Consider the following 26,315-nt stretch of genomic DNA (forward strand, 5'->3'; position numbering starts at 1 on the left):
TGTAAGTTGTTAATGTTGTCTACTCTTATAGCATGATTTTAGTTGTTCTGAGTGGTTAATTTTGCAATGTAATAATCTTAGGATAAGAGAAAGTTAAGCAAACACTAATAATATAAATAGTAAAAACAAAATAATGTTTAAGGCCTAGGATCAACTAAATTTCCTTTCCCTCAAAAAAAAGAAAAAAAGAAAAGAAAAAACCACACTAAATTTCCTATCTCTCTTATTTGTTTTGGCATGGATTATATGAATATACTGTAATTGTTGGGGTGTTAAAATGGGCCCACCATTTTAACCCAAAAGCCAATAAAACCCACTCAAGCCCAATACCACCAACAAGGCCTCAAAAGGCCCAACAAGGCACTATATATACCCCTCAAAGGGCAAGGTAAAAGGGGTCATTCTCTAACCCTAGAGAAGCCACCCTATTCTCTCTCCCCTAAACACCTCATTTTATACATCAATTGTACTGACTTGAGCGTCGGAGGCTCCGCCTCGGGGACCCCCCTTTGGCTTGGAGTTCATCTTGCAGGCACCGTACGTAACCGGAACTCAAGATATCAAGGACGCTCCTACTATCGTTTCAACCCCGGAACAGTAATGATGTATGATGTATGATGTATATCTATTTACATAATAACAATATACACATACTATCCCGTTCTTAAATGGTAGTCCTAGTTTGCCTATTCCAGAGTTTCAACTGAATATATTTGAACTTTAATATCTCCAATTAACTACGGTTGTTGACAAATTATAAAATTTGATATTGTAAAACTATAAATCGAGACTCGTGAAACAATATCCAACATGAAGTTTTGAAATATATATTGGAAATAATTTAGAAGATTCGCTTCAATTGTAAATAGTATCAAGATTCTAAAGAGGACTAACATTCAAGAACTGATGAAGTATCATTCTCTATTAAAATTCATTATATAACGTAGGTGATGCAACTATGCTTATTTCACGCATATTATTTTCTACGGAGTATACATATCTCGTATTTTCAATCGTGATACGCATTATACTTTCGTTGTCACCAACAAATTTTGCATCATAGCCAAAAAATGGCTACAAGCAATTCAACCCCAACTTTCTCATATTCTCAACCAACACTTCCTTCTTTAATGAAAAACACTTCCTATCTTCGATGGAGAACATTATACTATTGGAATAGTCAATTGCAAACCTTCTTTAGCTCGTGGAAGACAACTATGAAGACCTCCGAAAGTGCTAATGAAGCACAACAAAAAGTATAAACATTTTATACTTTTATTCAAAATGGACGCAAACAATATTCGAAATACTGATTAGTTCGTTCTTGGTACTGATTAGTCTCAATAAAGATTATGTCAGTACTAATAAAGTAAAAAAGTTAATTGAAAGTGATCAACGGTGTATTGGTAGATCAATAACGTACAAATTTATACCAGCAACATAAGTTTATACCAATACAAGTTATTTGCGTTCACAATGACTCTGGACGTTCTTGTTTTAGCCAACACCCAAATGAGATAACGTCTTCAATGTGTTTTTTGTTTGTTTTTGTTTGACAACAGATCTTCACATCAATCACACATTCTGAAATTTCCAGGGAGATTACCCTTCTTGGCTCTTGCTAATTCCTGCTATATCTCTTCAATACCTACGGCCATTTTGTATCCATACAAACAGTTCAAAGGTCCCACTCACTTTTCAGAATTCCAACCAAAAAAAATGCCAAAAAATCCCCACCAAAATCACAAAATTCGTTACCCTCAACTTAACACAGCAACTCTCACTACCATCATCCTGTGCTACCATGGCTACTGCCATGGCAGTTGCAACTAATTTGCAATTTAGCCCTTTAATCAATCGCAGAATGAACACAAATTTTGTTAGGGGAAAACCCCAGCTTTCTCTAAATGTTGGCATTAAACCCATCAAATGTCAATCGAATTCTGAAAAATCAGGGGCACCCATTAAAATTGTTGGAACTGGGTATCGATTCTTGCAAGTGGGTCCTCAAAAAACTCATTCAAATCGAACAACTTTGGCAAAATCACTTGGTTCTAAAGATGGTGTTACTTCCTCAATCTCTCAAACTGTGAGTAATCTGGCTTTCTTTTTCCAGTTTATACATAATGTCATGTTTGCATTGAGGCACTGTTAACTTCTGGGTGAATTATTGCTTGTTTCGCCGTGTATTATACAACGTGTTTATTTTGTACTTCAGAACTGTAATATTTGTGTGAACTTGATTACAATTGAGGTGGGTTATTGTTACTTTGGCTTGTCAACTCAAAATTTTGATTGCCATTTTGTGTTTATTGATTTAGTCAGGTACTGAGTATTGTTCATCTAATTGTTTAAATTAGGATAGCAATGTTGATGTAATATGTAGATTGATTGAATATCAATTGTTGGTTTGGCTTAGAATATGATGGTGGCTTGGTGTTTTATTGATAAAATCAGGTGGTGGGTGTACTGCATTTGGTTGTTTCACTAGGGATTATTCTGGCAATGGATAATTTTCTGAAGCAGGCTTTTGTAACTGCATCAATTCAATTCCCAAGTGCATTATTTGGAATGTTTTGTACATTTTCTGTTCTGACAATCCTTGATGCTATCGTTCCGGCTGCTGCAGCAAGTTTGATGAACTTTTTTGAGCCAGCTCTTCTGTTTATTCAAAGGTGGCTTCCATTGTTTTATGTTCCTTCACTGGTAATCTTGCCTCTTGCTGTTAGAGATATACCTGCAGCTTCTGGATTGAAAATTGTTGGCATTTTAGGTATTTGCATTTATCACCCCCTTAAAATCATGCTTTGTTTATCTGCTCCTTTTAGATGCAAATCTTGTTATAACAATTGTAATCCTTTTCCACCTTTGCTTGTATTTTTGGTTGTATGTTAAGTTGTCTGCTTTCATTTTATCTGATTTTGGATGAAACTACAAATGGTTTTGACTTAGTGCATGTGGATCTTGTGTATTGCTCATTCAAACTCTTTAAAGCATGTTCTGTATCACTCTGAAAGTTTCTGAGTGCATTGAACAACATTGCTATGAAGGTGTTTCAAAATGATTATGAGTCCATTTAACAGGCCTTAATATTATTTCAGTTTCTGAGTGCATTGAACAATTTTGCTACAAAGGTCTCATAGAATGGAGTACGACATTGAATACCATGTGACATAGTTTGTGTCACTGATAAAACCGGTTCCAACACAATGGACTTAGAAACCAGTACATGGTGAAATACAGACGTCGCCTCTATAAAAATCATAACATGGTTTTTTGTGTGCGAGTTCCATGTTTATGACTACTATCCAGCTATCTAATTGATCAAATCAGTGTAGATTGTGTGGTGTGTCTTCTTCACTACACAGTGGACATCATTCCTTTTCCTTTAGCATGTTAGCATAGGTCTCTGACCGCTCTGAGCCTTATAATGGTTCAAACATTTAGGGTGCGTTCTATTCACCTAATTTTCACTTATTTTTTCTGAACTTATCAAAATTTACTTTAGCTATAAATTTTACTTGGTCAACCTTTCTTGAACTTATATTATCTGAGCTTATTTTTCCTGAAATAAATGGAAATACGGTGAACAGATTCTCATTGTCCGTTTCTATCTTGAGTTCCATGTAGTTGGTGGGTGGCTAGCTTCGCTTTGTGTAGCTGGTTATGCAGCTATAGCCGTGAGGAACCTCGTCAAGACGGAAATGATACCTGCTGAGCCTATGTCAAAACCATCTCCCTTTTCTACTACCGAAGTGTGGGCTTGGAGTGGTATTTTCCTAGCATCATTTGTTGGTGCATACTTATATCCAACCATCCTGGGAACTGCTGCCCGCACCTGCCTCCCTTTCTTGCTTTCAGCAACAGTACTAGGCTACATGGTTGGCACCGGGTATGACTTCTACTTTCACGGTTTTGAATTTTCTGATGGAAATTTGCCAAGAAAATTTGTTCATCTGGGAAAAACTTCTTTTCTTTTGCATTTAGGTTACCTTCTGCCTTGAAGATGCTGTTTCATCCCATTATATGTTGTGCACTTTCAGCAGATTTGGCAGCCTTTGCCTTTGGGTATATATCAAAATCTGGAATTGAACCTGTTTTAGGTTTGTGAACAACTTTGCTTTGAATCTATTGTGATATATTGCTTTGTCTTTAGACTCTTAATCATGGCAGGTGAAGCCAAAAGCCTGAAATCGGAGTGTATCTTGTGACAGGGTTTATTTTGTATGGTTTTTCAATTTAGGATCTTCAAACTCTAATCTTCTTCTTCCCTTTAAATAGAATCATCGTCTTTGTTTCTTGTCTTTCCTCACAAGTCTATTTCGTATACACAAGATCATTCGAGTACAAGGAAATCTAATAGATACTTCCCTACGTTCCTAAATAAGTGTACTATTTTCCAAATTGGGTGTTCCCCCTTTACTTGTCATGTTTCTATTCTTGGAAATACACTTTTCCATATAATCATGATTGTTTTTGCTTACCCATTCTACACTTTTCTCACTTTTCCATCCCCGCATCCACTTTTATTTCTACTTTATCAATAAACAATCATCTACTTTATCACCTTTCCCATAAAAACACTCATAATCATTGATTTTTTTCTTACACACTTTTCAGATTTCTTATACCCGTGTTTTTCACCAAATGAGACACTTATTTAGGAACGGAGGGAGTATCTATTAGATTTCTTGGAAAACGAAAAGTCAACCTTGATGCAATATCCAAGGAACGGGGGAAGTATTGTTTTTTATAACAAAAAAGTGGAATATTATATCGCATGTTTTTTTATCGTAGTGTCATATTCTTTTGTTTATGCACATATGTTTTTTTGGTGCATCATGCTCACTGTACACCATGGTCCATAGTCCACGGATAAGCTAACACTATGACTGTGTGTGTCTCTGAAGGATATTATCTTACCAAGGTGTCAACAAACCCCGGAGCCGGTGACATTTTAATGGGGTTCTTGGGATCTGTTATTATTTCCTTTGCCTTTTCCATGTTCAAACAGAGAAAGGTACTGAAATCAATGTCTAAATCTTAATATCACCATTGCAGTTGAAAATTAAGGTTTAAATCTTAATATCTTGACCTGTAAACTTCGGTGATCGATACTTTTCAGCTTGTGAAGAGACATGCAGCTGAGATCTTTACATCTATCATCGTTGCAACACTGTTCTCTTTATATTCAACTGCTTTCTTAGGGCGTGTTGTTGGGCTTGAACGGTCTTTGACTATTTCAATTTTACCACGGTGTATTACTGTGGCTTTAGCCCTCAGCATTGTCTCCTTGTTCGAAGGTAAAAGCTCTATGTTACGAAATCAGAATTTTTTTTTTCTTCTCATGCACTCTTCAACTGATATGCTGGAAGAGGAAAGCCTGATAAACAATTGCGTGTTTAGGTACAAATCCATCCTTAACGGCTGCTGTGGTGGTGCTAACTGGTCTTGTTGGGGCAAACTTTGTGCAATTTGTGCTTGATAAGTTGCAGTTCCGCGATCCCATTGCTCGAGGAATAGCCACAGCATCTAGGTGAGAAACATTACATAGTCATACTCTGATCCCTTTGATCCATAACACAAGTATTTTGAACTGTCCTTTTGATCCAAAATATTAGCCGTTTCTACACGAATGCAATATTAAAACGTCGTCACACAATAATAAAACCATTACCATGTAAAATGCTAATTTACAATACATTACCAATCTTAGGGCCCGTTCGGTATCGTTTTTTGTTTCCAGTTTTCTGTAAAACTAAAAACCAAAATATAAAAACCACATAAAGTAGTTTCCAGTTTTCAAAATCAACGTGATTAGTTGATTACTATAAGTATTGACTATTTTTAGATTCATAATTCAATCGATATCATGTGGCTTTCAAAATACAAAAACAAAAAACTTACAGTGATACATAACGAGCCCATAGTGTGAAATTCCAAGGGAGTATTGCATGCCCCCAAAGCGCCTCAATAGCTTTACATCTTCTTTTAGCCTTATTAAGTGATTAACTCTCTCATCTTTTATCAATGTGCGACACTCACAATGTGAATGTGATGTTTCGTGGGTCAGATCTTAACACATCTTCAGTTTTACAAACCTTCTTAATTTGAGTGTATTAAGTATTGCTTTGATATCTCTAGTTTAGTTAGAACATATTACATGCACCCAGGTGCACCTAATAATTTTCACCAGTTTAGGCCGTTTAATTAGCTCATTAGACGACTTGCTCCTTCAATGGTATTGCTCATTTTCACTAATCCTAAAACTTCTTTATTTTGTGTTCAATGTAGTGCTCATGGATTAGGAACAGCAGCACTATCAGCAAAAGAACCAGAGGCACTCCCATTCTGTGCAATTGCCTATGCTCTCACCGGCATCTTTGGTTCCATTCTATGCTCGATTCCTGTTGTCCGCGAAAGTCTTCTCGCTGTGGTCGGTTGATTATTATTTCTTGCTTCTTGTGTTGTAAATTGTTTTCTGAAATTCAAAGTTACATAATCTTCCTATGTACATTGACACATTGTACATACTGACGAGTTTTGGCGAAATACTACGTAAATTCTTTCCCTTTGTAGATAATCTGAGGTTCAATCTATTCTTCACACGTATGCATAACAAACTTGCTCATGCGTTGGCACACTATGTAATTGACATGGCAGTTGGCCATAAGATGTTTCTTAACCCACCACCATTCACTTCGCTAATCTACGAGGGTGAGTTGGATCAAGTCCAAAACAAGCTTAGAGAGGAAGGTGAGTCTTCCGGAGCAGTTATCACTTATCAGTACCAAGTCCCATTCAGTGCAGGGGTGGTTACAACGGAAATTCTCTTTGGAACTATAGCAACAAAAGTCACTACTTCTGCTGTCATCAAGAATAAGGCTAGTGGTTCAGTTATGGGAAACCGGAAGGGAGATGAAAGCAATAGGAAGTAGGGGTCTATGGACTTATTCTCCTCTGCCAAGTTTATATGAGCTTCATAGGCATGTTTTTAGATGTTAGAGGGGGGAATATATTTTGGGCTTTTGGATGGTGGGCTAGGGGTAGACCTGGTTATCGGGCGGGGCGGGTCAGGGTCGGTGCGGGTCAAAAGAGGGTCGGGTATTGAAAGGGTCATTTTTAGCGGGTCGATAATGGGCGGGTCAAAAGCGGGTCGTGGGTCAATAGCGGGTCATTAGTGGGCGGGTCAATAAACGAGGAATGAAAAATGAAAAACAAAAGAGCCATGTGCAAGTACAAGTAAATACGAAGCTATACACGTAATTTTTTGTATCATTACTATTTTAATTTTCAAAATAATTGTAGTATAAGTTTGACCCTATAATGACCCTGTCCAATAAAGGCCCTGTCCAATAAGAGCCCTGCCTAATAAAAGCCCTATTAATCCATTGGACTACCCTGTCCAATAACCAGGTCTAGCTAGGGGTGGCTTATCTTTTGCTGTTCGGGTTGTAAGTTTTTGGTGTTTGCCCGCTCCTTTTGTATCTATATTAGGCTAATGCCATATTAATATAAGTTCTTCGTTGTTGCGTAAAAAAAAAAAAAAATCTATTCTTCACACATTGTCTATTTTGGATTGTCTTCAAATGTTCAATCTTTTTGATGGGTTTCTTTAGTACTTAGAGATAAAATGGAATTGTTTGCTTGATTGATGGTAAATGGTCAGATATGGGATTGGCTTTTTTTGGTGATACACACAATTTTACAACCCTTGAAAAAGTCATCCTAACAAAAAATAGAAAGCCGTCAAGGCAAAATAGTTAAGGACAATATTGAGACGTGGCAAAAGTGGTCCAGATCCGAAACGATCCGATCGACCCGATTTTGACCTGAAAAGACGTCCTGAAATCCAAACTGATACAACCGAAACCGAAATTGGCTCGGATTTGATTTGATCCTGAAATAGCAAGAACCGATCTTCACTCGAAATGGAAGAAACCCGAACCGAAAATAACCGTAGATTTGAGTAAACCCGAAATCGATCCAAACCGAAGACCTGAAATCAGTCCAAACCGAAGAACAACTCAAATTTATAATAAATTTAAATTTAACCTTTATTGTTGTTATTATTTTGTAAGCAATATTGTTACATGGTAATAATAATAATTGAATACGGAGTATTTTTTTTATCAATGACAATCAAATCTAATGCGAAATAATCTGATTAAAATGAGTATGAATGTTTCATTCACTAGACAAATTTAAAGCTCTAGTGTAGAGACCACTAGGAGATAATGAGGCGTGATTAAAAATAACTGCATTTCTCATTTTTCATATGCTCCACAAGGAAGTTATTATTTCTTAACTGGGAGGCCGACATTAGTTCGCATATTACGAAACAAAGACAAAATTGATTTTTCTTGAAGGCGAGTACCTAACCAAAAAATTGTTGTAGCACAGTCCCAAAATTCTTTTGTGAAATGACAATATATAAAGAGATAATCTTGGATTTCATTGTGGGAGATGATACACATACCCCAGGTACCCTGATCTTGTATTGGTCTAGGTAACTACGGAGTAAAAGAATATCAACGTTACACTAGGTGAGGAAGTCAAAATCCCATGATGTGATGTACCACCAAAAACATAACAGCAACAAAGAGACAAAATAGAGAAAAGACAAAATTGCTTGCTGTCATATTTTTTTGGACTGATTATAAATATGAACAAATGATGTAATGGTACAAAAAATGAAATAAAATAGTATTTTTAAAATAAGAATGGTATTTTGTAAATAAAAATGGTGTTTTTTTTAAAAAAAAATGGTACTTGTTTTTAAAGAAATAGTACATTTTAAAAGAAAATGTTACTGTTATTTTTAAGAAAATGACTCTTTGTAAAAGAGAAATGGTAATTCATGTCACTTTCTCTCTCCTTTTTTTTTCTTGTCATTCCCTTCTCTCTTATTTATTAATTTTGTCTTTATCCGGTTGTCCTATTTATTTTGTCTTATTCCTAATTTGTTTGTTGTTGGTGCAAATTTATGAAAATATCCCTGTGATGTATTTGCTCACACATCACAGTATGCCGTCTCTCCGCTCTTCACACTAGATTGTAAACCATTGTGCAAAAATTGCCATAATTTTTTTTTTTTTTTTTAAAGGAATATCTAGTTTTTAGATCCATTGATATTCCAATTAGCATGAATGAACCAGAGATACCGTTATGAGTTAACCAAGTGGCAGATTTAGGAAGGGACCTGAAATATAAAAGGAAAATTGTATTCAATATTAAGTCACCTGGCAAGCAGGAAATAGATTATAGATTCATATTCATGTTCATCTTCTCTCTCTAAAAACCTCAAAAAATCCCAGTAAGATTCCCTTAAAAATGCAGGAATCTAGATTGGTTATGGATGTTCCAGAAGAAATCTGGGAACAAATAATCTCTCTCCTAATCCTAGATGATCATGATCTTCACTTAGAACCCTTATCCCTCGTTTCTAAAACCTTTCTTTCAATCACTAATCGTCTCAAACAAACCCTAATTATCTCAAACCCAACTTCCAATTTCATCCCCAAACTCTTCCTTCGATTCCCTAACCTCAAACACATCTCCCTTTCCGATTTCCATGGCGAACTCACTTCGATTCTTCAATTCATTTCACTTTCCAATTTCCCACTTGAATCCCTTGACCTCTCTAATCGCGACGATTTCCCTTCTGATTCGATTCAACAATTCCCCAATTCGTCTCTCAAGTCGATTAAATCGCTCAAGTTGCATAATCTTTCGATTTTTACTGATTCCGATTTGGGGGTTATTTCCCAGTTCATCACTAATTTGGAGGAGTTGGATGTTAGTGATCCAAAGGAGGATTGCTGCGTTACTGATATTTCTGGTGGTGCTGCTATAGGAATCACTGATGATGGCGTTGATTTGCTTGCTTCGAAGCTACCTCATCTCAGAAAGGTTAATTTGTCTGGTAATTTATTCATTTCTGATAAATCTCTTATTAATCTTTCTGAGAAATGCTTGAATTTGGAGGAGATTATAGTAAAAAGTTGCAATTTCGTGACTCAAACTGGTGTTGCTTTTGCTTTACAAAATTGCCAGAATTTGAATTCTGTATCTGTTCTAGGGATGGATTTGGTTGTTTCACCTGAGATGAATCAATCTTTATCTTCTGCTAGAAACTTATCTGTGCTTGATTTCTCTTACATGAGTGTTTCCGATCCATTGTTGTTCTCCATTGTCAAAGCTTCAATTCCTTTGAAGAAATTCACTCTATACCATTGCAAAGATTTCACGTTTTCTGGGGTTTTATCCCTTTTACGAACTTACAATTCCCTTCAATACTTAGCTCTAGAAGGTGTTTACTGGATTACTGATCGAACCATCATCGACATGTCAAAGTTCCTTCGTAAAGTCACCACTGTAAAGCTCAACTTCTGTTCAAGACTCACTAGTTCTGGGTTTCTCACCTTGCTTAAGAATTGCCCTTCTTTAGACATTCTAGAAATGGAGAAAACAGACATGGGAAAGCAAGAATTCGCTGTAAACAATGCCTACAACCCACAAACTCGAGCTCTTATCTTGAATTCGAACAAGAACTTAAGCAACGAATGCCTAGAAAAAATCGCATTCTCCTGCCCAAACCTAGAACTTCTAGATGTGAGTGATTGTTCTTCCATTACAAGGAAAGGAATTGGTGAAATTATTCGAAACTGCACTGGTTTGAGGCACTTACAGATGAATGGGTGTGGTATGATCAAAAGTCTAGGAATGGATGCAAAGCTTCGTAAATTACAGGTTCTGAGAGCGTCCGGGTCGGGCCTTAACGATGATGGGTTGATGATGATTGCAAAGAAGTGTCCTGCACTCTTGTACTTGGATGTCATGGGTTGTTCAGGTATAACCTCGAAAGGGGTGAAAGAAGTAGTTCACCATTGTACAAGGTTGAAGGAGATTAACTTGAACTGGTGTCGCGATATGAGTCGTGACATTGTTGCTTGGATGGTGTTTTCAAGGCCTTCATTGAGGAAGATAGTGCCACCATGTGGATTTGTTGCAACTGAACATGAGAAGAGCTTGTTCCTGCGCCATGGTTGTCTGATAGATGAAATCTGAGTTTTATATGTGTTTTGTGAACTGTGTTTTTTGTATAAAATCCAGGTTACTGTGTATATAATCATTACAGTACATCCCAAAGTTGTTAATTTGTGGAAACTGTGAGTGGGTTTGTGATTGCAAATCTTGTTTTGTGGTTATTTTTGTTTTGAGTCATTTGTGAAAGTTTTGGAAGAATATCAATGCCAATGCCATCTTATGATTCATATCAAGTTATCAACATAATAACAACTGTTTTTTTGGAATAGATCAGAATTTTTTTTCGGTGTTAGCACCCGGTTCACCCTTAGGGGCTAATCCGAATTCGGGACGAGTTCTGGGTGGTTAGGTTCCAGTTCCCTCCCAATTGTTGTTGCGGAGGATTGAACACGGAAACTCCCTACCAAGTTCAGCCCCAATCACCACTAAACCAACAAGCAATTGGTGGAATAGATCAGAATTTCAATGTGCTATAGTGCTGATAAATCCTCAACGTTGATACTCCCTCCGTATTTTAATATGAGTTACACTTTACAAAAGCGGCCGTATTATAATATGTATTACGGAGTACATTTTTCTAAACGCAGCCGTATTATAATTTGAGTTACACTTTCTAAAAGCGGTCGTATTATTATACGAGTTGCAGTTTCTAAAAACGGCCGTATTTTTATTTTTGATATGACATGGGTTTGGGCCTGGATTGGGCCTTATTTTGAAGTTTCGGCACGACCCGATGCAAAATGGGTTTGGCATGGGCTTGACCTGTAGGCTTGGCCTGAAGTCCGGCCTGGCTCACAATTATCTTTCGTGCTAGAGTCCGACGAAGTCCATCTTAACGTGGATATGTTAGATAAATAAGAAAAAATTTCAAAATGGACTAATAAAAAAAACAAGTGAATAAGAAAAGTGGACTACTTGTAACATTTAACAACGGAGACAATACTACACCTTTTTTTTTTTTTCTTTGGAATGGACAAATATCAGAAAGCTTTCAACCTTCAAGAGGTAATACAATAGAAAGATATTTCAACCTCAAGAGGTAAATAACTAAATACCATATAAAGATTTATTTTTAGAGCCATATTTTTTTGGCCTTTTGAAGCTTTATTAAAATGATGTGAAACTTCTTTGATATTGATAATATTTACGTCTTTAGTTCTGCTTTGGATAAAACTAGATTGTAAAGGATTAATAAAACATCTTCCTCAGAAAGTTTGATTCTCCACTATACGAATTATACAACAGCATGATATCAGGTTCTGCACAATTTTTTTCGAATAAACATTGTACACGTATTTAAAATAAATAAAAAAAGCAAAATAGAGGCTAACTTAAAAGAAAATCATTGCGGGTACGGGTACTAATCTAGTTGTTAATAAAAAAAATTGTATAACAATTGGACGGAGTACTTTATGGAGTATTTATTTAAAATAAGATATGTATCTCTCATAATCACTCTGTTTTTATTTTTGGTTACATTTCTAATTTTGTGTTCAAAAATTGAAAATTTTGACCGTAAATCTACTATTACAAATATCAAAATATTATGTTTGGGATATTGTTAGATTATTATCAATATATATTTTCAAATTATCAATTTCTTTCAAAAAAAAAATCATATATAAATGGTTCAACGTGTGCATTAGATACCGTGAAAAACAAAGTGTAACCAACTAAAAGAAAGTTGAAGAGAGTACATATGTTTTTCGTTTTCTCACTTGAATTTGTATGTTATAAATGGAGGTAGCAATCCTTAGAAGAAGAAAAAATAACCAATAGAGGTAATAACTAGGCCGTCCAGTTTTGGATGGATTCGCTCCGTTAAAGTTGACTAGGGTATAACTTAGGGAGGTTGGCGTAGCGGCAGCCTGTGAGGTATTTCATAATACCTCACAGGGGTATTTTCGTAAATTTACACAAATATCAAACAAATTAGGAATATGACAAAATGAGTAGGACAATAGGAAAATGACAAAATTAATAAATAAAAGATAAGAGAATGACAGAAAAAGAGGAGAGAGAAAGTGATATGAAGTACCATTTCTCTTTTACAATGTACCATTCTTTTAAAAACAAGTACCATTTTCTTTTAAAATGTACCATTCTTTAAAAAACAAGTACTATTTTTTAACAAAACACCATTTATTTTTTACAAAATGCCATTCTTACTTAAAAAATACCATTTCATTTCATTTTTTGTACCATTACATCATTTGTTCGATCCATAATCGGTCCAAAAAAATATGACAGCAAGCAGTTTTGTTTTTTCTCTATTTTATCTCTTTGTTGGTGTTATGTTTTTGGTGATACATCACAGCATGGGATTTTTACTTACTCATAACTTAGGTGTGAACTCTTTAATTCAAATGCAGTTCAGGTTAATAAAATCCACGTAACTTTCGAGTCTATTGACACGTATTGTATCATATTTGGAAAGAAATCAATTTTAGCTATGTTGGTTACTCTGTATTTGATTTTGAGTCAATCAAAATATGGCTCACATAATATATAATTGGATTAAGCTCCAATATATTAGACTTATTTTGTCTGAACTTATTGTTGAAACTATATGGACTTATCTTATTTGAAATAAACTTACTTGTGTGAGATTCTGTTTAAAAAAATAACATGTCTTATAAGAGATTGTCATACGCATAAGACTACTGATGTCAACATCAAAAAATGTAACTATTTGTTTAGAAAGTATAAATATTAATTTGATTCGTTTGTACACAAAGCCACAAAGGGGTAAGACGATAAATAGTGTAGAAGGGATATGATCTCGTGGACGGTCTTGGTATCACCCCTCAAGACTTTATCAACTAAACTTGTTGAAATCCATAATATTTGATTGATAGTAATTATCGAACATAACTATTGGATGAGAAAATACTACTATTTGGTAAGAAGTTTGTCTTATAGTTTTGTATTAAAAAAAAAAAACCAATGATATCTTATTATCACATATCTGAACTTATTTTATCTGAAAGTAAAATAATTTCAGTTTAAGTTCTTTTTTCCCCTAAAAAACTTAACTGAACTTATTTTAGTTATAAGTTAACCATCCCCCCCTCCTATTTTATTAAGTGATACAGTTTCATTATTCAATCGTACTTTAATAAGTGATACAGTTTCCTAGTTTCAGTTATATTCATCTTTCTCTTTCTCTTATGGTCACGATACTTACTCACATCATCTTTTTCCATAATAAATAAAACACCTACTATCTACCCCATTTCCATCTAATTTTAATAAAATCAACTCATCCTCCTAACACCCCCGTGACGATCAAACTGTATCACTTAATAAGAAGTATATAAGAAGTCAATGTCACCCCCATAACGGTCAAACTGTATCATTGAATAAAATACGTAGGAAGTATCTAAGAAATCACTGTCTATTCTAAACTTATCTTATCTGAAATAAACTAACTAAATTTAAAAAGTGAATAAACACCAATTCTTAAATGGACTTGATCCACATTAAATTTACGGAAATTTCATGAAATGCCCTCGAGTTTTGCCATAATTCACCAAACGCCCATCAAGTTTCAATAATTCATAAAATACCCCTCACAATTCGTACAAATACCCAACATACCCTTACTAATAACGGGCCGTTAGTCCGCCGTTAGCCAAGTTTCCAATTCACCCAAATGCCCCTATTCTGAAACTTATTTCACCAAATGCCCCTATTAGGAAACTTATTTCACCAAATGCCACAAACTTAAATATAGCTATTCTGATGTTCCGGCGGCTAGTTTTTGTGTTTGAAAAGTGGTTCTTGGTCATGGTTGGCTATAAAAACCCCTTTGCTGAATGGTTCTTGTATTTTAGATGTTATTTTACTTTACTTTGCTAATTTCATAAGATTTGTGTCATGAGTTTTCTTTCAAAATCATCTTCCACACCCAATGAGTCCACATATATTAGGGTACCTAACAAATTTTGTTATTGTGGTAGGAATGGAGGTTGAAGTGGTGTTCCACAAGCTCTTCTGGATAGCTGCTAATGCTTTTTGGGGTAGTTTTTTGCACATCTGTTTTGATCTTGCACATATTCATTGAGTACAAAATAACATTAAATGTAGTTGGTGCAAAGATGTTTTGTAAGTGAAGCTAAAAACAGAAATGCTTCCCAGTTTGGTATTTTGTGCAGATTATGCAACATCAATTATTTATGAAATGTGAATTTGTTTCTCATTACTTGTGTTTACTTCATGATTACAAACAGTAAAATTACAAACATCAATATCCCCATTTGTATTACAACTTTGACTACTTTTTGTTGTTGTTTTAGCTTCTTCTTCATTTGCTTCAATTCTTCTTGCATCTTACTGTTTCGCCTGTTTTCAATACTTTCTCCTTCGTCTAAGCTTCCCCCGCATTGTCCTTCGTGTTGTTGCCCCTTGTTTTTTTGCTCAACTACTCCCTTTCACCATCTCAGATTGTTTCAAGGATCACACTTGTAGTACAACCTTTGTGGATTGAGTGTTGTATCAGAGCTTCGAATGACAAATTTCCTAGCACAATAACAAAATTTGGTAGGTACTCTAATATATGTGGACTCATTGGGTGTAGATGATGATTTTGAAAGAAAACTCATGACAAAAATCTTATGAAATTAGCAAAGCAAATCAAAATAACATCTAACTTACAAGAACCATTCAGCAAAGGGGCTTTTATAGTCAACCGTGACCAACAGCTACCTGTCAAACACAAAAACTAGTCGCTGAAACATCAAAATAACTATAGTTAAGTTTGGGGCATTTGGTGAAATAAGTTTCACAATAGGGGCATTTGGTGAAATAAGTTTCAGAATAGGGGCATTTGGGTGAATTGAAAACTTGGCTAACGGCAGACTAACGGTCCGTTATTAGTAAGGGTATGTTGGGTATTTGTACGAATTGTGAGGGGTATTTTATGAATTATTGAAACTTGATGGGCGTTTGGTGAATTATGGAAAAACTCGAGGGCATTTCATGAAATATCCGTCGGGCCTTCGTGAATTATGGAATTGTGTGGCAACAACTTATTTGATAAACTCGTCGGGCCTAACACGAGCCCGGACTAGATAAGAGATCGACCACATATAAGCTTGATGAGGTTCCATCCTAAAACCAACCGGTGATAGGTGGAGTACCCCCACCAACTTTATATGTTAGTCAATCTCCCTCTATTTCTTCCATGTGGGACAATTAAACTCACATGTGGGTTAATCTTCTCAACCTTATTCCTAATTTATTTTGATATTTGTTATGATTATTATGAAAAAAAATAATATCAAATTAGTGTTGTTGATACATGTTATGCTTGAATAATGTGATTTTAAGGTCATAATTCGCTTTTTAAAAACATAGGGTTACTATGTTTTAAAAAACGGTTACTATGTCCAAGAATTTTGGTGTTTAATTTATAGTTACTATATGAACAATCAAGGTCCATATGAGTGTAAAAAAATTGCTAGCGAAAACTATTAATTTTGGGTCTACACTTTATTATTAAAGACCAGGTCTACGCAAGAATAATCCGTGAATAAAACATTACGATAATAAGATCTTACTTTGTCTAAAATAAGCTAACATAACTTGAACAAAACAAAACAAAACTTTAATTAAAGAACAAAAAATGGTTGAAAAAATAATGTTTTTTTTTCAAAAAAAAAAATCACCCTAATCAACGACAAATCAATTTTCTTCAAAAGTGGGGTCCTTACCATCCGTCAAAAGATGTCAGGCAGCAGCAACACCCACTACTCTTCTTCTCTTCGCTCCCCCCAAATTGTTTACTCCTCCATCCTTTTTGCTCTTTAGATTCGCCCAATCTCCCTATTCTCAGCCTAACCTTTCTCTAATCTCTGATATACTCTTCTTCTTCTTCCTTATCTTACCCTTTTCCCCACCATTTTTGCACAGAAAATAGCTTGTTGCAGCTCCCAGATTTTGAATTTAAGAAGCTTCAGTTTCAACTTCGTGGTCTCGGTATCTCTCATCATCCCTTTACTTATATCTTCTTTTATCCAGTTTTTAGCATCTGGGTACTTTGAATTTGTTGTCTTTCTAGTTTAATTTGATTTGTTTCGTTTGATTTCAAATTTGGAAATGTGGGAATTTGGTGGTTACAATTTTTGGGGCTTTTTTCAAAAATCTTAGTTTGTATGGGTTTGTTCGTTTTTAGGGGTTTTGAATAGTTCACTGATTTAGTGTTTTTAAGAAACTAATTCATGCTTTTATATTGTTTTTTTCTAATTCAGATTTCAAATATGTATACGTTAGATTAAGGGTTGTTTGCAAATTCTTCATTGCATGTATATTTCCCCCCCTTTTTCAATTAGTATAAATTGCTTCAATTAGGGTTTCTTATTTGTTTGTTGCTATGTAACATGAATGATTCCATACTGAGTAGATTTTTTGATAATTGGATGTTAGTTGGTCTTATTTGTTGTTGATGCCTTTAGAAAAAGTTTATGGTTAGGGCTTGTGTTAGGAAAAGTCCATGGTTGCTTGAAATTTGAAACTCATCTATGGAAGGAGGAAATAGTATAGTTCAAGTTATTTCCGCGCCGTCGGTCTCTGTATCTTACTCCATCTTCAAGTAATTTGGTGTTGTTAACCTCCCATTGAAATCCTTCTTTCAAGGATTCTACTTAGATAAAGTTGTTTGGAAGGAAATGTAATGGTTTCTTGATTGTTTCATGAAAAGATTCTGGTGATATATTGTGTTTGATTGTCAAGCAATTTGGTGTTGTAAACCTCCCATTGAAATCCTTCTTTCAAGGATTCTACTTAGATGAAGTTGTTTGGAAGGAAATGTAATGGTTCTTGATGGTTTCATGGCAAGATTCTTGTGATATTATTGAGTTTGATTTCTGATTTGAAGGTTGAGTGATTCTTGCTTTTTGATTGCCCTGTTGCTAGGTTGAATGATTTCTGGAATATTGATGATTGATGTGTAAGATCCCACAACATCTAACATCACATTCTTTCAAGATTCTACTTTAAGCTATTTACCTCTCATTAAGTGGTGGGATTTGTAAGATTTGAGGATATATGGGGACATTTCGCTCGAACTACCCGATCATACCCGAGGGAAACCGAACCAGATCCGTCCCTCACTTCTCATGGTTTCACCCCGGAAGTTACCTATCCGCAACAACAAGAAACGGATTCAGCCCATTTCAAGGAACTCAAAACAACCCAGATGGAGGACTCCCGGCTGTCCCAATTCGATGCATGCCTATAAACGAACCAACAAACGTTGTTGCCGATGCTCAAACTCAGATCACTGAACCCCCTTCTATACCTATCAAGAACCCAAAAAGGAACCCCATTGATGCTGCACTAAAAGAACCTAAACCGAAAATCAAAAAGGGGAGATCTTCAAAGGCCAAAGGTGGTGGTGCTAGGAAAAACAAAAACCCGAATTTCCATAACAATGACTCAAGCACAGAAGCTTCCGGAATCCCAGCACCGATTTGCTCGTGTACAGGTGCTGCACGGCAGTGCTACAGGTGGGGTTCGGGTGGTTGGCAATCATCTTGTTGCACCACAAACATATCAGAGTATCCGCTCCCTATGAGTGCAACGAGGGCTGGTGCGCGAACTGCTGGAAGGAAAATGAGCCATGGAGCTTATGATAAACTTCTTCAAAGACTTTCTGCTGAAGGGTATGATCTGGAATTTCCAATTGATCTCAAAGATCATTGGGCCAAACATGGTACTAACAAGTTCGTGACGATTAAGTGATGAAATGAGTAATGAGCTTGTTACTACTAAACAGAGGTGCTTCTATTTTATCTGCATCATTTTTCAAGTAAGGCATGATCTTAATGTCTGCATTTAAGCAGTTTTCGAGGTTTATACGGGTGTTTTTAGGTGTTTTTTGAAGTTTTTACTTTGTTTTTTTTAGTGTAATGGAAATATTTTATGAAAATTGGCTTGTGCACTCCAATTTTCCTTGTTTTCTCTTGAAAGGGAATGAAAGCCATTATATTTTCGTCATTTCTTCTTGCATCTTCTATGTTGTGTAGAACATAAACCAAAGGTTCTTTAGTTAAGTATTGATGCATGAACTAGCTTCTGTTCTTAATTGTAAAATTTAACACAGCATAGGAGTTTAATCCTGGATTTTGAAGTGCTTCTGTTGGAAAGCTTGTTCTTTGAGCAGGAAATCTCAAATGGAAGTTCTTTTCTCTTTCTTTAGATGTCAGTTTACTGAACTCAATTCATGATTACTTTTGCAAAGTATTGGACTTCATCTCCTGTTCTTCCTCCGTCAGAGGTTGTACGACTATGTTACTTCGACAACCTGGTTGACCGAGGTGTCGGGTGTCGACACGACATGACACTCTAGAGGTGTTAGAATAAGTGTCGACACCCGTGTTTCGGAAAAGGATCCGAAATCAAGTGTCGTGATCGGAGGAGAGGAGAAAAAAAAGAAATAAAAAGTTAAATTTTTGGTATCCAAGATGAAGATAAAAGCATCTATCAGCGAATAAATCAGTCTTACCGGTTGTTACCCGAATCAAAAAGCTCAAAAAAACTAAAAACTTAGGTTAACTTGGTGCCCTCCTCTTCTTTTTCTTTTACATTTTTATATGAAGTATTAAAATAATTTAGGGGTGGGAATTTTTCCAGCATTTTCTATGGTAGTCGTGTCCTAAGAACTAGTCAAGACATTCTTTTGACCGTGTTGCCCTGTCTCCAAAATTTCTATTGGACACTGGTGTCAGGCATGACACTTAAATCCGTGCCTGAGCAACATAGTTGCACACTTGTACGACGTTATTAAGATTAATAAAGAGACATGTAACTATGTAAGGGAATTTTGATGCTATGAATATCTTTTGAACTGCATTTTCCATCTCTTGCATGTCTATTAACAGCAGAAAATATCAGAGTATCCCTACAAAAACAAACTTATACAAGAAGAATAATAATATAGGTAGTGGAAATTACAAATGAAGTAGATTTAATTTAGATTGACATATTCCATATCTTATCATATGTTGTAAAATTCGAGCTTTTTCTAGGCTTTAGCAGCTGTTGCAGTTGCTGTAGACCTGCTAGCAACGAGCTGCTCGAACAAGTCTCTGATCTTCAATCCAATTATGGTTTGGAAGAAACCAGTTCCATTGTTGCTTCCTGGGAAATTTTGGTGCTTCAACATTTGTTGAGTGACTTCACCATAAAACTTGGTTGATAGATTGCTCAAATGGCTTTCGACGTAGATTAGTTCGTCTAATCTGTCAAACATTCCATCCATCTCTACTACTGTCACCTGCGAAACAATATATAAAGTAGACCTGATTAATTATAGCTCGGCCCGGAAAAGTATGGGTTTGGGTAGCCTAAAATATGTGTTTTTAGATTAAAACTCAAGCTCGGCCTGAAAAAGCCCGTTTTGGCTAGTACAACACACACAAAATTTATGGGGTTGGGCATGATTTTTTTTTTTATGTTAAAGCCCGGCTTGGCCCGGCCCGGATTTTGATCACCTCTGATATATAGTCATAATGTTGCAAGAGACGTATTATTTTCACTGAATATTATGAGGGTCTGTTTGATGATTGCTTTTTTGTTGGCTTTTGGCTTTTTATGTGGTCAAACAAAGAATAATACATAAATCGTTTTTTCCTTGGCTAAAAAGGCAGATTTTCCGCCAAAACTCAAAAGCTAGTAAGACTAACTTTTTACATTGGGTATTGCCTATTGACTTTTGGCTTTTTTATGTGGTCAAACAACCAATAATACATGTAAAAGTCGATTTTTCCGCCAAAACTCAAAAAGCTAGCAAGTAGCATTTTACTTTAGGTATTGGCTTTTGGCTTTTGTATGTGGTCAAAGAGCAAGTGATACATGTTTTTTGGTAAAGGGTGTTTTCCTTAGCTAAAAAGCCGGTTTTTCCGCCAAACTCAAAAGCTAGTAAGAATAGCTTTTTACATTGGATATTACTATTAGCTTTTCATTTTGGTAGTTACATTTTGTATGAAACAGCTAGTAGCCAACCCACACATTTTTAGAAAATCAACACTCAAAGTCTCAAACAACTAACATAAAAAGCCGAAACAACCAATTGCCAAACAGGCGCATAAACAAAAACTAAATGAGAGATTGAAGGGGATTATACCTCGTTGCCATAGAAGGTGTCTGGGCCATAGGAAAATTTGATACCAGGGTAAGAACATGTTAATTTTCTACCACATGGAATCCATGAAATGGTAGATCCTTCATCAAACAAGTAAACTGGGTTGAAAAACTTGACTCCTTCTTTCTGAATCATCCTTACTCTCAACACTTTGCCTTCATCATCATCAGGAATGAGTTCAGTTGGCAATACTTCAATCACTACATCAGCATGCTGCTTTTGTGGGTCTGCATTCGAAATAGAGCTCGATCAGTGTCAGTTTTATTAGGCTCCGTTTGGTTTAGCGGAAAAGGTTTTCAGTGAAAAGCACAATTGTAAACTAGTTTTTCTTTGTTTAGTTCCTTACAAAAAAATTCGTAGAAAAAAGAAAAAAAAAAAAAAAAAAAGTAGATGGGTGAAGATTGATGGAAAGAGATGAGGTAAGGAAGAAAATTGGGAAAAGTGGTTTCCCAGTTTTATTAGGCTCCAGCGGGAAAGGTTTTCAGTGAAAAACACATTCTAAATTAGTTTTCCTTTATTTGGTTCCTTACAAAAAAATTCGTAGAAAAAAAAAGAAAAAAAAGAATAGATGGGTGAAGATTGATGGGAAGAGAGGAGGTAAGGAAGAAAACTGGGAAAAGTGGTTTCCTTTCTTTTCAAGTGGAAAATGTTTTCCACCATTGAGAAAGTTAGGTTCTGTTTGGTTTGATTTAAAACGTTTTCAGTGAAAAATAGATCTCATAGTCAATTTTACGCCCTTGGGGCTTGAAACTAATTAGGCTTCGTTTGGTTTGGTAGAAGACGTTTGAGTGAAGAATGATTTTCCACGAAAAATATTTTCCAATGGAGAACACAATTCTAAACCAGTTTCCTTCCTTGCAAAACTTTCACTGGAAAAAGAGAAAATATAGTAGATAGGTGAAGATTTCAAATGGATAATGTTTTCGACCATTGAGAGAGTTATTGGAAAATTGTTTAAAACATATTACCGTACAAAACAACAATAAATGATTGAAAATGGGGAAATCATTTTCCACTGAAACATTTTACACAAAACCAAACACATAATTAGTGACGTAAAAATAAAACTTTGAATAATGTTTAATTGACTCTGAGAGTTACCGAACCTTCGAAAGAAAGTTAGAAAATTACCAATGTAAGCATCAAAATCTGGCTTTCTGGATTCAATACTGGCTTTGATGCTTTCAAGACTGTGTCCTCTTTCTTTCATGTCTCTCTGATATGCCATTTACAATTATAATTTAATTAGCAACATCATTCACATATTATCATAATAATAATAAATAAATAAAATTGCAAATGAATTTTTGTTGGCATGTTTTCTTTACCTGAATTTTCCAGGCAAATTTAACTTCATTGCTAATGTCCAAGTAGATGCTGAAGTCTAGCAATTCCCTCACACGTGCGTCATACCTTAATAAAACAATTTAGAAAATAAGTTAACATAATTTATTTATAAATTTACATATATAATTTAGAAAATTAGTTGACATCATAAGCGTCTGTAGTCCAACGGTTAGGATAATTGCCTTCCAAGCAATAGACCCGGGTTCGACTCCCGGCAGACGCATTTTTTTTTTCCTGTATGTCCTAAACTAATTTTTTTTTTTTGCTATTTATACTACTTACTAGTAGTTTTTAACCCGTACGATGCACATTATAAATGCAAAAGAATCTATACTAATATTTTAAAACATAATATTCTGCATACCGTTATGCCACATGTCACTTTTTAATTTATTTTATTCTAAAATCATCATTTATATTCATCTTTTTCACTTCTCCACCTCAATTATATTTAGCTGTTATTTTTTATTATATTTAGATGTTATTTCCCCTCAAAATTCATTTTGGTCAAATTTACATTCTAATTTCAATTATACTCCAAATAAATTAAATCGTATTTTATTATTTCAACATTTAATTTGTATTATCCCGTATATTACATAACCAATATAACTGAATTTTTCAAATTAAAAAACCCGTCAACGAACAGGATAAAAACTAATTAATCAAAAATATACTCCGTATTAGAGATTCATATAGAATTCTTTTGTAAGATAAAATTAAAATTAGGATTTCAAGTATATGTTATCAACTAAAATTATCAAAGAGTTGACATTAATAAAAACTAAAATCAATTGGCATCAAAAGCGTCTGTAGTCCAACGGTTAGGATAATTGCCTTCCAAGCAATAGACCCGGGTTCGACTCCCGGCAGACGCATTTTTCTCATATGTCCCAACTTATTTTTCTCATGGAAAATAATATACCATACAGAATTTGAAAACATACCAAACAAATTTAGATATGGCCCCACCTAAAACAGGTAAATTTGCTATGAGAAAGATTTTTATTTTTTTTATTCAAGAGAAAAATAAAGGGAAAAAAATTATATGATAAAGACATTGACATAAGCTCAACCAACCATTTTTACGACATTTATCTCCTTATCTACACTTAGGAATGCCACAACCAACCATATATAATTAACTAGAAATATATGCATACATGTGATATAAAAATCGACTACTCTTAATATCATAGCCTTAATCCCAAAATGAATGAGTTTTATCTATCAATATAGATTAAAAAAAAGTATCATTATATCTTGCACAAGATTAATTATTTAATTGATTAATTAACAATTACACACTCACTAGCTAGCTAGTAATAACAACTCAGTCTCAAGCTTAAAAAAAAGGTTTAGTATTTACTTACTTTAATTAGTTTAAAACCCGTGTAATGCATGAAATTAATTATTTTATTGATTAATTAACAATAACACACTCACTAGCTAGCTAGTAATTAATAACAACTTAATTAGTCTCGGGTTCAAAAATAAGTCACTATGAAAAAATACCTCTACGAGTAAGTAATACTTACATTAACTAGTTTAGAAGCCGTGCAATACATGAAATTATAACCCGGAATGTAAATAAAAAAAATATCATTATACCTATATAGCACAAGATTAATTAATTAATTGATTAATTAACAATAAGACACTCACTAGCTAGCTAGTAATAACAACTTAGTCTTTAGTTAAAAAAAAAGTCCCTAAGAGAAAATACCACTACGAGTAATTAATACTCACATTAACTAGTTTAGAACTCGTGCAACGCATGAATTTACAGTTCAGAAAGGCAGCGAAAGAGAGACAGACAGACTTACATGGGGTGTAACCCTTCAATGACCAAGATCTTAGGAGGTTGAATAAGCTCAGGAGGGTCCAACAAACCAGAAACATGATTATAAATAGGTTTATCAACAGCTTTACCTTCTTTCAAAGCCTTAACTTGTTCATACATAAGATCAAAATCATTAGCTTTTGGGTCTAAAGCAGTAACTTTTTCCACTTTCCTGCCATTTCTATCAAGGGAATGAAAATCATCCAAACAGATAACAGTAGTAGTGTCACTAATCAATGTGTTTGAATCTGGGTTACCACCCTTTGGTGGCTCGGCCGCGCCACCGAAAACACTTGTTAACCTCCTCATGAATGTACTCTTACCACAACCTGAATCTGCTGCTAAACCAATCACAATTGTTTGTTGTTGTGAACATGTTATTACATAGGATGGTCTTGTTGTAAATAAAGTGTTGTTTGATGATGATGATCTTTTGTAGTTGAAAAAAACTTGTTTGTTGTTTTGGTTGAATGATGATCCTAAATGGGTTGTTGTTGGGATTGTGTATACTGTACACACTGCCATTTTTTCTGTTTTTTTTTTACTATTTTCTCTCTCTTAAAAAAAAAGGAGAGAGAGAATGTGAGTGATATAGAAGAAATATGAAGTGGGTGTTTGGGATTTTTGATTAGTTGGTTTAGAAAAGTTATGTCTTGAAATGGGTTTTGCTAAGTTTTTTTTTTTTGGGTGGAAAAAAGAATTCAATTTGGACCAGAATTTTGGATAATTTGGAAGAAAAAGGTTTTGTTTTATGGCAAAAGAGAAATTATTTAGTTTCGATCATAGGTGGAAAAAAATCCCGGTTTTTATTTATGAATTCTCATAATTGCCCCTTATTTCGATACAATGTGTTAGTTGTTGTAAGGTTAATAAAATGTGGGATGAGGTTGTAATAGTCTTTTTTTTGATGTTTTTTAATATATTATTGATATGGTAATTTTATTTTATTTTAAGAAAATAAAAAAAAGGTGGGGATTTTGTTGATGAGGTTGTGTAAGGTGTATGTGATGCACAAATTAAAGGTAGAGAAGGTTGCATGGAGATCATCTATTGTAATTTGGATATTTGCAATGCCACGTGGCGTTTAGAAAGTGGTTGATTGAGGATGAGGGTTTAAGGGTGTGGAGTGGAAGAGGGGTTAAATGTGTGTCATTCATTTCAAGTCTTTTTCTTTGTAGCTTTGTGTTCTTGTTTTTGCTAAGAATGATTAGAGCCATAAATTCCATGGTTTTATAAAGATGGATATGGTAGTGATGAATTTCATGATATCCTTTTATTTACGTGAAGAATATGCTTCATAAAGAAAGATTTCAAGCATATTTTTAATAAAATACTCCGTAGTACTTTGTATTTTATACACTTAAACGTTTTTGAATTAACCGTGATTCTTATTTATATGATATTTGTGTTTGGTGCGAATTGTAATTGATTATCCATGTAAAATTTCATAGTTGTTCTTTTTTTTGGTGTGAAAGAGGGAGAAGTCCCCTAAACTGTAATCGTTGATAAACATGCAAATGAACATAAAGAAAGATTTCACTTTACTCCGTATATAAGTGGAACATGCTACTCCGTATTTGTTATTTGAATTTGAAGTATATGTTCTTTTACTTACAGAGTACTCCCTCCGTCCCGGAATACTCGACCCGGTTTGACCGGCACAGAGTTTAAGGAACTTGAATTGACTTATTTAATTTAATAGGTAGTAGTTGATAGTGGGGTATTATTTTAATGTAGTTAGTGGGAGGTGGGTTGAGGTGGGGTTGGGGGAGAGTAGGAGTTGAATTTTTAATTATTTTTTGTATGGAGTAGGGGGTAAGTGGGTTAATAGAGGTGGAGTGAGAAATAATATAATATTGTTAGAATATTTCCATTTTTAGAAACATGTCAAATATTAAGGGACGGCCCGATAAGGAAAACAGGTCAAGTATT

General features: G+C 34.7%; 4 protein-coding genes and 2 non-coding genes across 6 annotated transcripts; 5 read left to right on the plus strand and 1 right to left on the minus strand.

Moving 5' to 3' along the window:
- Window positions 1-1,648: 1,648 nt before the first annotated feature.
- LOC110791227 (plastidal glycolate/glycerate translocator 1, chloroplastic) lies at window positions 1,649-6,583 on the plus strand. Its single transcript, XM_021995977.2, has 8 exons — window positions 1,649-2,089; window positions 2,458-2,773; window positions 3,631-3,892; window positions 3,988-4,103; window positions 4,911-5,020; window positions 5,126-5,303; window positions 5,407-5,536; window positions 6,295-6,583. Exons 1-8 carry the CDS (start codon window positions 1,805-1,807, stop codon window positions 6,443-6,445), a joined length of 1,548 nt encoding a protein of 515 aa, XP_021851669.1. The 5' UTR covers window positions 1,649-1,804; the 3' UTR covers window positions 6,446-6,583.
- Window positions 6,584-9,333: 2,750 nt separating this feature from the next.
- On the plus strand, window positions 9,334-11,070 carry LOC110791219 (F-box protein At3g58530). Its single transcript, XM_021995968.2, has one exon. The coding sequence runs from the start codon at window positions 9,334-9,336 to the stop codon at window positions 11,068-11,070; it is 1,737 nt and encodes a 578-aa protein (XP_021851660.1).
- Window positions 11,071-16,769: 5,699 nt separating this feature from the next.
- Window positions 16,770-19,047, plus strand: LOC110791213 (protein BASIC PENTACYSTEINE7). The gene is made up of 2 exons (XM_021995962.2): window positions 16,770-17,028; window positions 17,965-19,047. Exon 2 carries the CDS (start codon window positions 18,097-18,099, stop codon window positions 18,790-18,792), a length of 696 nt encoding a protein of 231 aa, XP_021851654.1. The 5' UTR covers window positions 16,770-17,028; window positions 17,965-18,096; the 3' UTR covers window positions 18,793-19,047.
- Window positions 19,048-19,863: 816 nt separating this feature from the next.
- On the minus strand, window positions 19,864-25,052 carry LOC110791203 (phosphoribulokinase, chloroplastic-like). Its single transcript, NM_001426416.1, has 5 exons — window positions 24,367-25,052; window positions 22,522-22,606; window positions 22,325-22,409; window positions 21,176-21,420; window positions 19,864-20,326 (listed from the first exon to the last, which is right to left on the minus strand). Exons 1-5 carry the CDS (start codon window positions 24,906-24,908, stop codon window positions 20,075-20,077), a joined length of 1,209 nt encoding a protein of 402 aa, NP_001413345.1. The 5' UTR covers window positions 24,909-25,052; the 3' UTR covers window positions 19,864-20,074.
- Window positions 22,692-22,763, plus strand: TRNAG-UCC (transfer RNA glycine (anticodon UCC)). Its single transcript has one exon. It is a non-coding gene; the product is annotated as a tRNA-Gly (tRNA).
- On the plus strand, window positions 23,347-23,418 carry TRNAG-UCC (transfer RNA glycine (anticodon UCC)). The gene has a single exon. It is a non-coding gene; the product is annotated as a tRNA-Gly (tRNA).
- Window positions 25,053-26,315: the final 1,263 nt, after the last annotated feature.

Source organism: Spinacia oleracea, chromosome 6, assembly GCF_020520425.1.
Source record: "Spinacia oleracea cultivar Varoflay chromosome 6, BTI_SOV_V1, whole genome shotgun sequence".
In the NCBI taxonomy this organism is placed as follows: Eukaryota; Viridiplantae; Streptophyta; class Magnoliopsida; order Caryophyllales; family Amaranthaceae; genus Spinacia; species Spinacia oleracea.